This window comes from Amblyraja radiata, chromosome 28 (assembly GCF_010909765.2).
Source record: "Amblyraja radiata isolate CabotCenter1 chromosome 28, sAmbRad1.1.pri, whole genome shotgun sequence".
Lineage (NCBI taxonomy): Eukaryota > Metazoa > Chordata > Chondrichthyes > Rajiformes > Rajidae > Amblyraja > Amblyraja radiata.
Window position 1 is genome coordinate 19072195 of NC_045983.1, and position 13232 is coordinate 19085426.

The 13232-nt window shown below is 44.2% G+C and overlaps 1 protein-coding gene across 2 annotated transcripts in view; it reads right to left on the minus strand.

The window, feature by feature from the left end:
• Positions 1–10950, minus strand: part of LOC116988937 (RNA-binding protein FUS-like) — a 31742-nt gene extending 20792 nt beyond the window's left edge. Inside the window, exons 1-4 of one of the 2 annotated variants that reach the window (XM_033045978.1) lie at positions 10911–10950; positions 10635–10728; positions 2058–2097; positions 842–890 (exon numbers count right to left, since the gene is read on the minus strand). In XM_033045978.1, coding sequence (XP_032901869.1) covers positions 842–890; positions 2058–2097; positions 10635–10641 — 96 coding nt within the window. In that variant the 5' untranslated portion in view covers positions 10642–10728; positions 10911–10950. Of the gene's footprint in view, positions 1–841; positions 891–2057; positions 2098–10634; positions 10729–10910 lie in introns of those variants that run through there. The other variant, XM_033045979.1, reaches the window with a different exon arrangement.
• Positions 10951–13232: the final 2282 nt, after the last annotated feature.

Here is a 13232-nt window from a genome sequence, read left to right on the forward strand (position 1 = left end):
GTATTCAATATCCCAACTAAAGGACAGTATCCCACATACCTGTGTTCAAAAGGGAACTGCAGATGCTGCCCACATACCTTCCTGATCTGTAGACCTACCTGAAAGCAAATGCTTCTTATCTATATTTTTCAGGTGCACTCTTATGTTAATGAAATTGTCCGTACCCCTTTAAGACATTACTGTTAACACTCCTTTCCTTGCGAATCTATCTGCATACTGCATCAAAAAGCTCTCCTGGGTAAAACTCAAATTCATTTAACGCCAAGGCAGCCCCAATTAATATTTGTGAAATTGAAATCACCCAGAATGTTATCCCTAATTATATTGCATCTATCTGAAATCTGTTTAAATATCAGTTTCTCTATCTGCTGAGAAGTTTATAATACATTCCCAAGGTGATGTTTGTTCCGTTTCCAATCTCTACCCGTAATTGAATAAAAACCAATGGCTTAGAGGGGACTACCCACCCTTCATAAAAACCCCAATAAAAGTGAAAAGATTAACACATTGCAAAAATACCCTTGCCTTTGCATCAATCAGAACAGTTACCACTGAAGACAATTAGGATATTGACCAGCAGCCTTCAATCTCAACATTTTCGACAACACTGAATGAACATTTGAAATATGTACGTTATACTCCAGCACTGACAGGTTCACTGACAGATGATTTTGACTACATTGTGAACCACCATTCATTAAACAGATTATTTTGTGAAAGCTATTTTTGTTTCCCAGAAAACAAGCACAAACACAAAATTAAAAAGCTCATTGGCCTTTGTTACCAATTATAACATGGCCGTATCAACAATCTCAAACTAAAGTCACGTAATTTAACATACCTGTGAAGCTTGTGAACTTTGGCTTGGCTGTCCACCATATGATCCATAGCTGTAAGAAAGGAAACACGTGCAAAAAATGGGATATTCAATCAATATGAACAGGTCAGGTAGCAACATGCACATTCTCCAGAATTAACCTGTGACATGACAGAAAATATTCCAGGAAATATTAACACATGGTGCAAAGCAAAGGAGTCCATGGTTTCAAAACACTAGCAATGCTGATTTTTTTCCTGAAGTGGCATTCGAAAAAAAATCCCATTTAATATCATGCAACTAGTCAATGTGAAGAAGCCATTTTTAAAGGCATACATCTATACAGCATGGAAACAGTCCCCCATGGCCCAACTCGTCAATGCCAACCAATTAACCTAACCAAGTTAGTCCCACACCTGGCCCATATTCCTTTAAACAGGAAACAAATAAATGAACCCAAATCAGCTCACCACACAAACTAGAAATCCATCATATTTTCAACCCATAGAATCAGAATAGTGTAGGGAACTTCAAGTCATTGCCAGTTCATGGGTCAATTTCACTCTTCCCAATTGCCTCCTTGCAAATATTAAACCACTGAATATGTCAACTATTCAAAGTAATCAATTTCAAATTCTCTGCAGTGTAATTAGATATTCCTGACATGGCCTGGGAAGGGTTTTCTAATCACCTTAAATCTATGCCCTCTAGTTAACCACTTCAGCAATGGAAAAACAAAGGACGCAGTACAGAGTTAATCACTTTTGGTTTATTAACTGAAGACCCAATGTATCCATGCTCGATATAAACATAAAGTTATTTAAAGTGACAATGAATCCTACATCTTAAGACTACTTAAAGATTACAGATTCTAATGTTCTAAATCAATAACCCAAAATCCGAATTCACTAAAATTTCCACCTCTTTCGAATATTTGTTGATCACATTTAAAAAGTGATAGTCAACAGTACTTGTGTTAGACAAAGCATTAGAATTACAATAGTTACGGATTGCTATTTAGTTTGAATTATTTTAAAATATAATCATGTGGCAAATACACATCATACATCAATATCATTACTTATCTGGGACCTTCATAGCACAATTCTAGTGAAGGAACCACTACCGACTTAGAGATACTTAGAGACTGCAAAACTACGGAGCCTTTCTACCATTCCACCTCCAATCCACCCAAATGCTCAGAGATTTTTGTCCTTCACATACAGACATGTGTGCATACCTTTGTGCTGGAGCTCCAGGCTGGCTGTAATTTCCATAATCTGTTCATGAAAAAAGTTGAAAATCAGCAACTACTTCTGCAATTATCTTTCACGTTTGTCCACTATCAAATTTAATTACAACATTTAACAAAAAGCAGTGATCTACAAATTCCCCCCAGGGAAAGTAACATCCATCCAATGTAATTTACAGGAACCCCGAAGAGAAATTCACCAAGAAAATCTTAAAAGACTGGAGATTACAGTGGCTACTAACCAATGCAGATCTTTCAATTGTACTAATTCAATGGGTGGATTACTGCCATCAATACAGACCAATTGCAACTGCACCAATGATTTCTTTAATAATTTAACACTCCAAAGAAACTAAAAAGTTACAAAGTACTGAAGAAACATGACCCGTCTTTAAGAAATGAAAACTGCACCCCAACTTGCCACTTTAACAATTAAACAAAATATTTTTTCTTAGAAGAAACATGTGAATGCTCTATAAATTTCACTTAAAGAGTAGAACAATGACGCATCACTGGAAGGTAAAAAGCACACATTGCCCAAAATTTTAAGGTGCTAACTGGTTATTTTATTTCCCCTCTTTGGCATGAAATTGACAAGACAGCAATTTATAAAAAAATCTCATAACCAACCCAACTGCTCAAGCCGAACTATAATCTCTCCTATCCAACATTCACACTGTGGCTCTTTTGCTGCTCTCATGTTTTTTTTCCACAAGGTACAGCAAAATAGTTTACAATCACTCAACTCCAGCCCGAGGAACTGCAGGTTCAACATTCACTCCGTCTAAACCAACATAATCTCCCAGTTGATAAAAACATTTTGACTCCCCATCTCATTCCCATATTGACCTTTCTGTCCTGGACCTCCCCCACTGTCAGAGTGAGGCCCAATGCAAATCGGAGACACAGCATCTCATATTTCATTTGAGCAGCTTACAACTCAGCAGAATGAATATTGACTTCTCTAAGGTAGACAAAAAATGCTGGAGAAACTCAGCGGGTGAGAAGGAATATGAAGAGGCGACGTTTCGGGTCAAGACCCTTCTTCAGACTGACTAACTTAAAGTAACCCTTGCTTTCCCTATCTCTCCATCCCTCCCCCATCCTAGTTCTCCAATCAGTCTGACTTGTCCTCCTGATTAAATTTTATCTTTGTATGGTTCAGTCATCTTCCCCTAGCTAACAATGATCTATTCTACATTTTCCTTGAGCTTCGTCTCCTTTGATGTCTCATTTTCACATCTCACCCTTCCATATTTCTGTATCTCTCCCCTGATTCTCAGTCTGAAGAAGCGCCTCGACCCAAAATGTCGCCCATTCCCATCCAGAGATGCTGCGTGTCCCACTGAGTTATTCCAGAATTTTGTGTATATAACGGTTTGCCTTTAGTTTGAAACAACGGAAAAATATCTTTACACCCTTTACTATATCAACATCACAGACGCTCACAGCCCCCGATGATCCAGTGACCTTGGTTTTTGAGATTTCAGGCGGAACTCTTAGAAAGCGTTCAGTCCTGATGATGTGCCTGCCTGCATTTACAAAACTGTATAGACCAACTGGCAGAAGCTGAAATCTTGAACCTCTCACCACTACAGCCCAAGATCACCACCTGTTATAATACCAGTACCCAAGAAGGGAAAGGTTATGTGCCTCAACTTCCAAATGATGGCACTCACATCTGTCACAATGAAATGCTTTGTAGTTGGTCATGACGTAAAGCTGGGGTCGGCAACATTTGGCCCCCGTAACCCAAAATCATCCAGCCCGCAGGCGTATTTTTTCCCCAGTATTTATCCGGCCTGCAGACTTCCGTCATCTCCGGTACCTCCGCGCCCGAGGGCGCAGTGAGGCAAGGACGCATGCGCTGGCGGCCGCAATGGCGGAATCTGCCGAGCAGCACCAAACGAGCTGTCGAGTAAGCAGCATGTGGAAAACTGTGTGCCATTGTTAGCATGAAAATATCAAGCTCACTTCTCACTTTTGACCTGCACAGAACTGCACCAAATTGCTAGATCGCTTAACTCCACGAGGGGCACTTGTCTCAGAATGCGAATAATTTGTCATTTAAAACTGCCGAGCAGTGCCGAACTCTGGCTGTACCGCATCCTGCGCGAGACCTACTGTGTCTGGGCTTCACTGTCGGGATCGGGGCTGTCAATAGGCCAGGGACGAGCAAGTGAAAGTATTTGAGCCACTGCCTTCAGGACAGAGCCAAACCAATGGTCCATAGGTACGCCATGTTCGTGAGCGTACGTAACTTGAGGCCAGTGCTACGGGTGGTGGCCTCGAAGAGGTGGGATCTATGTGAACAAGTTAATTGGATAGTTTGGGAATAGCCCACAATTACAGTAGAGGTGGTGCTGGGTGTCTTAAAATGTAAGAATGTAGATAAATCTCTTTGAAACCCGAGATAGCCTAGAACATGGTGGGAAGAATGAGAGGAAATTGCAGGAGCCCCAGCTGTGATACAAGCATCATCATTAGTCATGGGTACGATGCTAGAAAAATGTAGAATGGCTAATGTGCCTTTATTCAAAACAGCTTCAAAGAAACACTGACAACTATAGACTGATAAATCTAATCTTTGTTTTAATCAACTTACTGAAGGGAATTTTGCATGGCAAAGTTACAAGCATTTGTAAAGAAAAGTGTTGAATCGGAATAATCAGAACAATTTGTGCATGGAAGATCATGTCTCACGAATTTAATCAGGATCTTGAAGACGTAAATAAGGAGGTTGATCAGGTCAGGACAGGAGACAGTCTGTGTGGACGGACTTCAGCAAGACCATGATAAGCTTTTGCATGGTAGGCTGCTCTGCAAGTTCAGGTCGCTTCGATCCAGTGAAATAGCTAAATCGACACAGAATTGGTTTGATGGTAGGAAGTGTACCATGATGGTGGAAGATTGTTTTATGGACAGGTGTCCCGTTATTAGTGTTATGCATCAGGGGTTGGTGCTGGTCCCATTGTTGTTTGTCATTAATATCAATGATTTAGTTGAGAGTATACCAGGTACGGCTAGTAAGTTTGCAAATGACACTAAGATAGATGGTGTCATAGACAGTGTGAAGAAGGGTCCTGACCCAAAATGTTTTTCAGAGAGGCCGTCTGACCCGCTGAGTTACTTTAGCACTGTCTTTTTTTCCCCTAGACAGTGAAAGTGGTTATCAATTCTATCTTGATCAGCTGATGAATGACAAATGAGGTTTCATTCACATGTGAGGTGTTGCATTCTGGGAAGTCCACCAGGGCAGTGAAAGGCCCCTGTAGGAATGTTGTAGAACAGAAGGGGCTTGGATTTCAAGTACAAACTTCTCTGAAAATAACACCACATGTAAACAGGGTGGTGAAGGAGGCTTTTGGTGCATTGGCCTTCATCAGCAAGGGCATTGATAATAGAAATTGTAAAGTTTTGTTATTGCTGTACAAGTGTGGCAAGGCCACATTTGGAATATTGTGTTGACTTTTGGTCATCCTTCTATATGAAAGAAGCCATTAAGCTTGAAAGAGTGCTGAAAAGATTTGACGATGTTGCCAGGTCTCGAGGGACTGTAATATGGGGAAAGGTTGAGCAGGCCAAATATTTCACTAAATATTTCTACATGTCGATGGTGGAGACCACACAGACAGTTTGCAGTTTGAAGGCTCAAGAAACAAAGAACGTTTCAAGGTGGTGGACATTGCTCGATCCATCCCAGGTACTCAGCTTCTCACCATTGAAGAATCTACAGGAAGATGGAGACCACACAGACTAGAAACTGCACGTGTTGGAATCTTGAGCAGAACAGAAATTGCTGGAAGAATTCAACACATCAGGAGGGAATGGACAGATGTAGTTACGGGTCGGAATCCTTCTTCAGACCTACGGGAAGCATTACTTCATGGCAGCAGTTAATATCAAAGACCCACATCGCCCTGGCCATGCTCACTTCTACCACCGGGAAGATGGAAACTCTAGGTTCAAGACCTGCTTCTTTTCTTTAACCATCAGTACCTCTGCACAACAATCTACAAATTTACTTGGATCATCTCGGACACCTCCCTCCCGTTTCTTGATCTCAGTCTCCATTACGGGAAATATGCTATAGATTGGGCTATCAAGATTCGGTTATCAAACCAGCCGACAAGGGAGGTGCCGTGGTAGTCTGGCGCGTCGATCTCTACAAAGCTGAGGCCACGCGCCAACTCTCGGACACCTCCTCCTACTTACCCTTGGACCATGACCCCACTGACGAGCACCAGGCCACCATATCTAGCACCATCACCGACTTCATCAATTCCCACGCCCTGCCCGACCAAGCTTCCAACCTCATCGTTCCCCAGCCCCGCACGGCCCGTTTTTACCTTCTCCCCAAAATCCACAAACCCGCCTAGGTCCTCACCCTCAACAACTTTACGTTTGACTCCTTCCATTTCCTCCAAACACAAGGCGTAGCTATGGGCACACGCATGGGCCCCAGCTACGCCTGCCTCTTTGTCGGGTACGTTGAACAATCCTTGTTCGAGGCGTACCAGGGCCCCATCCCCGACCTCTACCTCCGCTACATCGACGACTGCTTTGGGGCCACCTCCTGCACCCACACACAACTGACTGACTTCATCCACTTCACCACCAACTTCCATCCGGCACTCCAATACACCTGGACCATTTCCGACACTTCCCTACCATTCCTTGACCTCACCATCTCCATCGCAGGGGACAGACTTCTGACCGACATACACTACAAACCAACTGACTCACATGGCTATCTGGACTACACGTCTTCCCACCCTGCCCCCTGTAAAGACTCCATCCCCTACTCCCAATTCCTCTGCCTACGCCGCATCTGCTCCCAGGATGAGACGTTCCACACCAGGGCATCGGAAATGTCCTCGTTCTTCAGGGAACGGGGATTCCCCTCCGCCACCATAGATGAAGCTCGCACCAGGGTCTCATCCATACCCCGCAACACTGCTCTCTCTCCCCATCCCCGCACTCGCAACAAGGGCAGAGTCCCCCTAGTCCTCACCTTTTACCCCACCAGCCGGCAAATACAACACATAATCCTCCGCCACTTCCGCCACCTCCAACGTGACCCCACCACTCGCCACATCTTCCCATCCCCCCCCTATGTCTGTCTTCCGCAAAGACCGCTCCCTCCGCAACTCCCTTGTCAATTCTTCCCTTCCCTCCCGTACCACCCCCTCCCCGGGCACTTTCCGTTGCAACCGCAAGAAATGCAACACCTGTCCCTTCACCTCCCCCCTCGACTCCATTCAAGGACCCAAGCAGTCGTTCCAGGTGCGACAAAGGTTCACCTGCATCTCCTCCAACCTCATCTACTGCATCCGCTGCTCTAGATGTCAGCTGATTTACATCGGGGAGACCAAGCGGAGGTTGGGCGATCGTTTCGCCGAACACCTCCGCTCAGTCTGCAATAACCTACCTGAACTCCCGGTGGCTCAGCACTTCAACTCCCCCTCCCATTCCCAATCCGACCTCTCTGTCCTGGGTCTCCTCCATTGCCAGAGTGATCAACACCGGAAATTGGAGGAACAGCACCTCATATTCCGCCTGGGGAGTCTGCATCCTGGGGGCAGGAACATTGAATTCTCCCAGTTTTGCTAGCCCTTGCTGTCTCCTCCCCTTCCTTAACCCTCGAGCTGTCTCCTCCCATCCCCCCGCCCTCGGGCTCCTCCTCCTCCCCATTTCCTCCCCATTTCCTTCCCTCTTCCCCCCCCCCCCCACCCCCTATCAGTCTGAAGAAGGGTTTTGGCCCGAAACGTTGCCTATTTCCTTCGCTCCATAGATGCTGCTATACCCGCTGAGTTTCTCCAGCCTTTTGTGTACCTTCAAACTTCCAGCATCTGCAGTTCCTTCTTGAACACTCTATTACAAACCAACTGACTCCCACAATTACAGTGCCCTCCATAATGTTTGGGCCAAAGACCCATCATTTATTTATTTGCCTCTGTACTCCACAATTTGAGTTATGCAATAGAAAAAAAAGAAGGAAAAAAAATCACATGTGGTTAAAGTGCACATTGTCAGATTTTAGTAAAGGCCATTTTTTATACATTTTGGCTTCACCATGTAGAAATCACAGCTGTGTCTAGAAAATGGTCAATTCTTGAGTGGCCAAGTCTATCAACCAATCTGAACTCAATTGAGCATGCCTTTTATATGCTGAAGAGAAAACTGAAGGGGATTAGCCCCCAAAACAAGCATAAGCTAAGGATGGCTGCAATATAGGCTTGGCAGAGCATCATCAGAGAAGACACTCAGCAGCTGGTGATGTCCATGAATTGCAGACTTCAAGCAAGCAAAGCATATGTAACAAAATACTAAACATGACAACTTTCGTTTACATGACATTGCTGTGTCCCAAACATTATGGTGCCCTGAAATTGGAGGGGCTATGTATAGACACTGCTGTAATTTCTACATGGTGAAACCAAAATGTATAAAAATTGTCTTTATTAAAATCTGACAATGTGCACTTTACCCACACGGGATTTTTTAAATTACAAATCTCAAATTGTTGAGTACAGTGGAAAATAAACAAATGACGGGTCTTTGTCCCAAACATTATGGAGGGCACTGTGTCGACTACACTTCTTTTCAACTTACTTCCTGCAAAGACTCTATCCCCTACTCCCAATTCCTCCGTCTACGCCGCGTCTGCGTCCAAGGTGAGATGTTCTATACGAGGACATCCGAGATGTTCTCATTCTTTAGGGAATGGGGTTTCCCCTCTCCTATCATAGACGAGGCCCTCCCTCGTGTCTCCTCAGTACCCGTTGCTTACCCTCGTCGCAACAGAGACCGAGTCCCCCTACTCCTTACCTTCCATCCCATCAGCTGTCGCATACAACATAATCCTCTGAAATTTCCACCACCTCCAACGGGATCCCAACACTAGCCACATTTTCCCATCTCCACCCCTTTCCACCTTCCGCAGAGGTCATTCCCTCCGCAACTCACTGGTTAATTCATGCATTCCCACCCAAACCACCCCCAACCCAGGTACCTTCCCCTGCACCCGCAGAAGATGCAACACCTGTCCCTATACCTCCTCCCTCGACTGTCCAGGGACCCCGACAGTCCTTTCAGGTTAGGCAGGGGTTCACTTGTACCCCCTCCAACCTCATCTACTGTATCCGTTGTTCAAGATGTGGACTCGTACATCAGCGAGACCAAACGCAGACTGGGCGATCATTTCACTGAACACCTTTGCTCAGCCCGCCTGAACCTACCTAATGCCCCAGTTTTAATTCTACTTCCTACAGACGTATCTGTCCTAGGTCTCCTCCATTGTCATAGTGAGGCTAAACGCAAATTGGAGGGACAGCATCTCATGGGTAGCATACAGCCCAGTGGTATGAATATTGATTTTATCTCACTTCAGGTAGGCCTTCTCTCTCTATCCCTCCCCCACCCAAGTCGCACTAGCTTCTCGTTTTCACCCTACAAACAGTTAACAATGGCCTGTTTCCTTTATCATCTACTTTTTTGCATATCTTTCATTCATTGTTCTTTATCTCTCCACTGTCTATATGTCTCGTTTCCCATATCCCTAACCAATCTGAAGGGTCTTGACCCGAAACGTCACCCATTCCTTCTCTCCAGAGATGCTGCCTGTCACGCTGAGTTACTACAGCTTTTTGTATCTTCAGTTTAAACCAGTATCTACAGTTCCTCAGACTTATCTTGAACATCTCTACATCATTCCTTCAGCCAGTAACTCTCCCAACCTTAATAACTGAGGTACCTATTCTTATCCCCACGTTATCTAAATGTTGATTAAAACAATTAATATTTCAAGTTTTGAGCCAATTTATCACCATCCCCACTTAGTGTTTAGTGGTGTCCCACAATTGAAACTTGGAAGTATTTGTTGGAACCGGCCTGATAATTTAACACCAGTTTAAATATGCTCTTTCCACCACCTCCACAGACTACTCTTACATCCCAAAGACGCAAGTTATCACTTATTGTAAAAGAGAGAACTTGGGAACATATGAGAGAGATTAAGTTGCAGGGACACAGGGAAATAAGGAAGAGTAATTAATCGGTTAGGATTGCTCCCCTGGGAGCTCGGGTGAACTTAATGGCCTGTACCTGGGTCGTCCTCTGGGTAGGAGAAGTATCCAGGAAGCAGGTAATAGAATAACAAGCAATTGCCCTACCCCTGGCAGATCAAACTGCCGCAGGAAACCTATGCCTCGCTAACCCGGAGAAGGCGGCTCACTGGCCTCCAGGTCCTCCCTAAAATGGCGGCCTGCACATTTGGAACTGCGTCACGGTCGCTCAGGTCTCCCGCCTGAACCGCAAGGCCGGGCCGTCGCTCGAAGAGCAACGCCTCCCTCATCTAGCCGGCAACTCGACATAGAGCGGCCTCCCTAGGGCTTCGCCAACTCAAACCCTCCTCCCTCCAGCCTCCAGCAACCATTCCTGGGCCTCACATTACGCCGCCGGTCGGCCAACGTGAGGCCAGTAACGAGAGGTAGCCGAGCCTCCAGATGCCCGCATGTAGTAGTGCCGGCAGCATTCTACCCGCGAAACCAGGCCGGATCTTACCAGACATGGCTGCGATAGCTGCCGATCTCGCCTCACTCCACTCCCCAGCCGACTGAGTCTGCGCTAATGACGCCTCAGACCACCCCACTGCCGCCTACACATGGGGGGGGGGGGGGGGGGGGGGGGGGGAGAGAGAGAGAGACAACCAATACAATCTGTCAAACGGTCCACACACCACATCGATTAAACTAGAAATCTTACAGATTACAAGTAAACAATTGTATCAACACTGGGCCAGGCCGTGAAGAAACGTTTTTTAGTTTACTCTTGACCCACCACTGGTCACCTGCACCCCTCCGCTGAAGTGCCGTGTCCCGATGTGACCCAGTTCTGGATCCCGAGCGCGGGCTGGCCACCACGTGATTCATACTAATGAAACGTCACCCGCGTGTGGCACAGTTAATGTCAAAGATAGCTTCTCTAGTATCTTTAGTTAATGTTATCCCTGTGTGCTTCGTTGCCACCTAAGATAGACACAAAATGCTGGAGTAACTCAGCGGAGCAGGCAACATCTCTGGACAGAAGGAATGGGTGACGTTTCGGGTCGAGACCCTTCTTCACCTTCTAGCTAACAATGATCCATGCTTCATTTTCCATGAACCACATCTACTTTGATGTATCGTTTTCACACCTTATCCTTCCTTATCTCTGTGTGTCTCTCTCCCCTGAATCTCCTTCTGAAGAAGGTGCTCAATCTGAAACACCGCATATCCATGTTCTCCGGGGCTGCTGCCAAAAAACTAATCCAGATCTAATCCAGAACTAATTCTTTCCTCTGTGATACTGACAAGAATGTTAATGTATCCAAAAAACGTCTCCAAAAATTCTCAAAGTATTTCTGTAATAAAGACTTCCATATCTCCTAACTTTGCAAATACTTTTTCTTGAAAATTAAAACAACTAGTGCATGGCAAAAATATGCTACACAAGTCATTATGTCTGGGGAAAAGATAATTACCACAGACTAATGGCTATGAACATACATGTTAAGGGTGAGAAACAAATCAGAAAATCGTTTATTAGAAATTGATTAAAACTATAATCTATGTTTTTAATTTGTTGATTATTTAGACCATAGTTGAGGACAATGATTTTAAAATCTAAACCGATAGTTTACTCTGCGATAAAATATAATTAAATTGACCTTTAGATTTATTTAGTTTAGAGCTACTGGGTGAAAACATCCGTTTGGCCCATTGAGTCCACACTGACCAGCAATCACCCGAACCCTAATTCGATCCTACACACTAGGGACAATTTACAGAAGTAATTTAACCTACAAACCTGCATGTCTCCAATGTGTGAGGAAACCAGTTTTTCACTGTACCTCAGTGCACATGACAATAAACTAAACACCCAGAAATAAACCTACGCGGTCTCGGAGAATGTACACTACCTTTAGTCAGAATCGAACCTGGGTCTTTGGTGCTGTAAGGCAGCAACTACCGCTGCGCCACTGCGCTGCCCCTAAAAATGCATAAAAAAGCAAATGTTTAGTAAACTTAAGCATTTCTGTAGGGATGTCAAATAACATTATGACTTTCTGTCTAGTATTGCTTCATCCATTTGTTAAGCACATTGATCATGAGATGGCAAACACCAAGAATTATTTTCACACTGGCATCAGGTCTTTGTTAAAGTAAAATCTTCTGATTCACCCTTTATCAGAATGGTGCATTTTTCTTCCATAAACAACAATAAATAATTAATTAGAATGCAAACAAAGATGAGGTAATTTGAATGTGACAGGAACAGCGAAAATAAAATCATACTCCTCTTAGAATAGAAATGTCTAAAGAGGAATTTTACAAATTATGAAGGACTTGGATAACAGGGCAAACTGTCTATTGGCATGAGATGGCCACCAAATAATGCAGTTTAGATAATTGGCAAAGGAACACAAAAGTAAGTAGAGTTTGTGTCATATGGTGGATTATGGTCATGGTTGTATTTTGAAAAGCTGGAGGAAAACTATTTAATGGAAATGTCCAAAAGGGGAATGAGATTATAATGATGAGGATTGTTTTGAAATGTTATGTTATTAACTAACTTGAAAGCTCCATGGAAAAGGCAGGAACAAGCATAATAAGAAGATACACCATATATCTAATCCTTTCATCGTGTATTCCCTCTACCATCAATACCACAGCTCATTATATACACATGCATATCAGGAGGACAAAAAAATTAACTAGCCTCAAAGCCACAGGATTTGAAAGTAATATGTGGAGAACAGTAGAAACAAAAAAAAGATGAAAAAAACACAGATGCTGGAAATCTTTAAAAAAATGTAGGAAATAGAATATCTTGGAAATTGACCGTAGTTTAGGCAGCACGCGTGGAGAAGGAAACAATAACTCGGATTATCCTTCAATGTGTGCTAAATGGCTTGCTGAGAGTTTCCAGAAACAAAATATGCATTCAAAAACGACATGCCGGTTGAAAATTGAATAAAATTACATTGGGCCTGATTGAAACAGGAAGTATTTGTGCTGCTTGGTGGCGAGCAGGCCTGGTACCGCGGCCCGTCTCCATGGCGACGCGCTGTGCAGTAGGCGGGCGCGCAGGCGCTCTGCCGACCATGCGTCACTGTGGGCC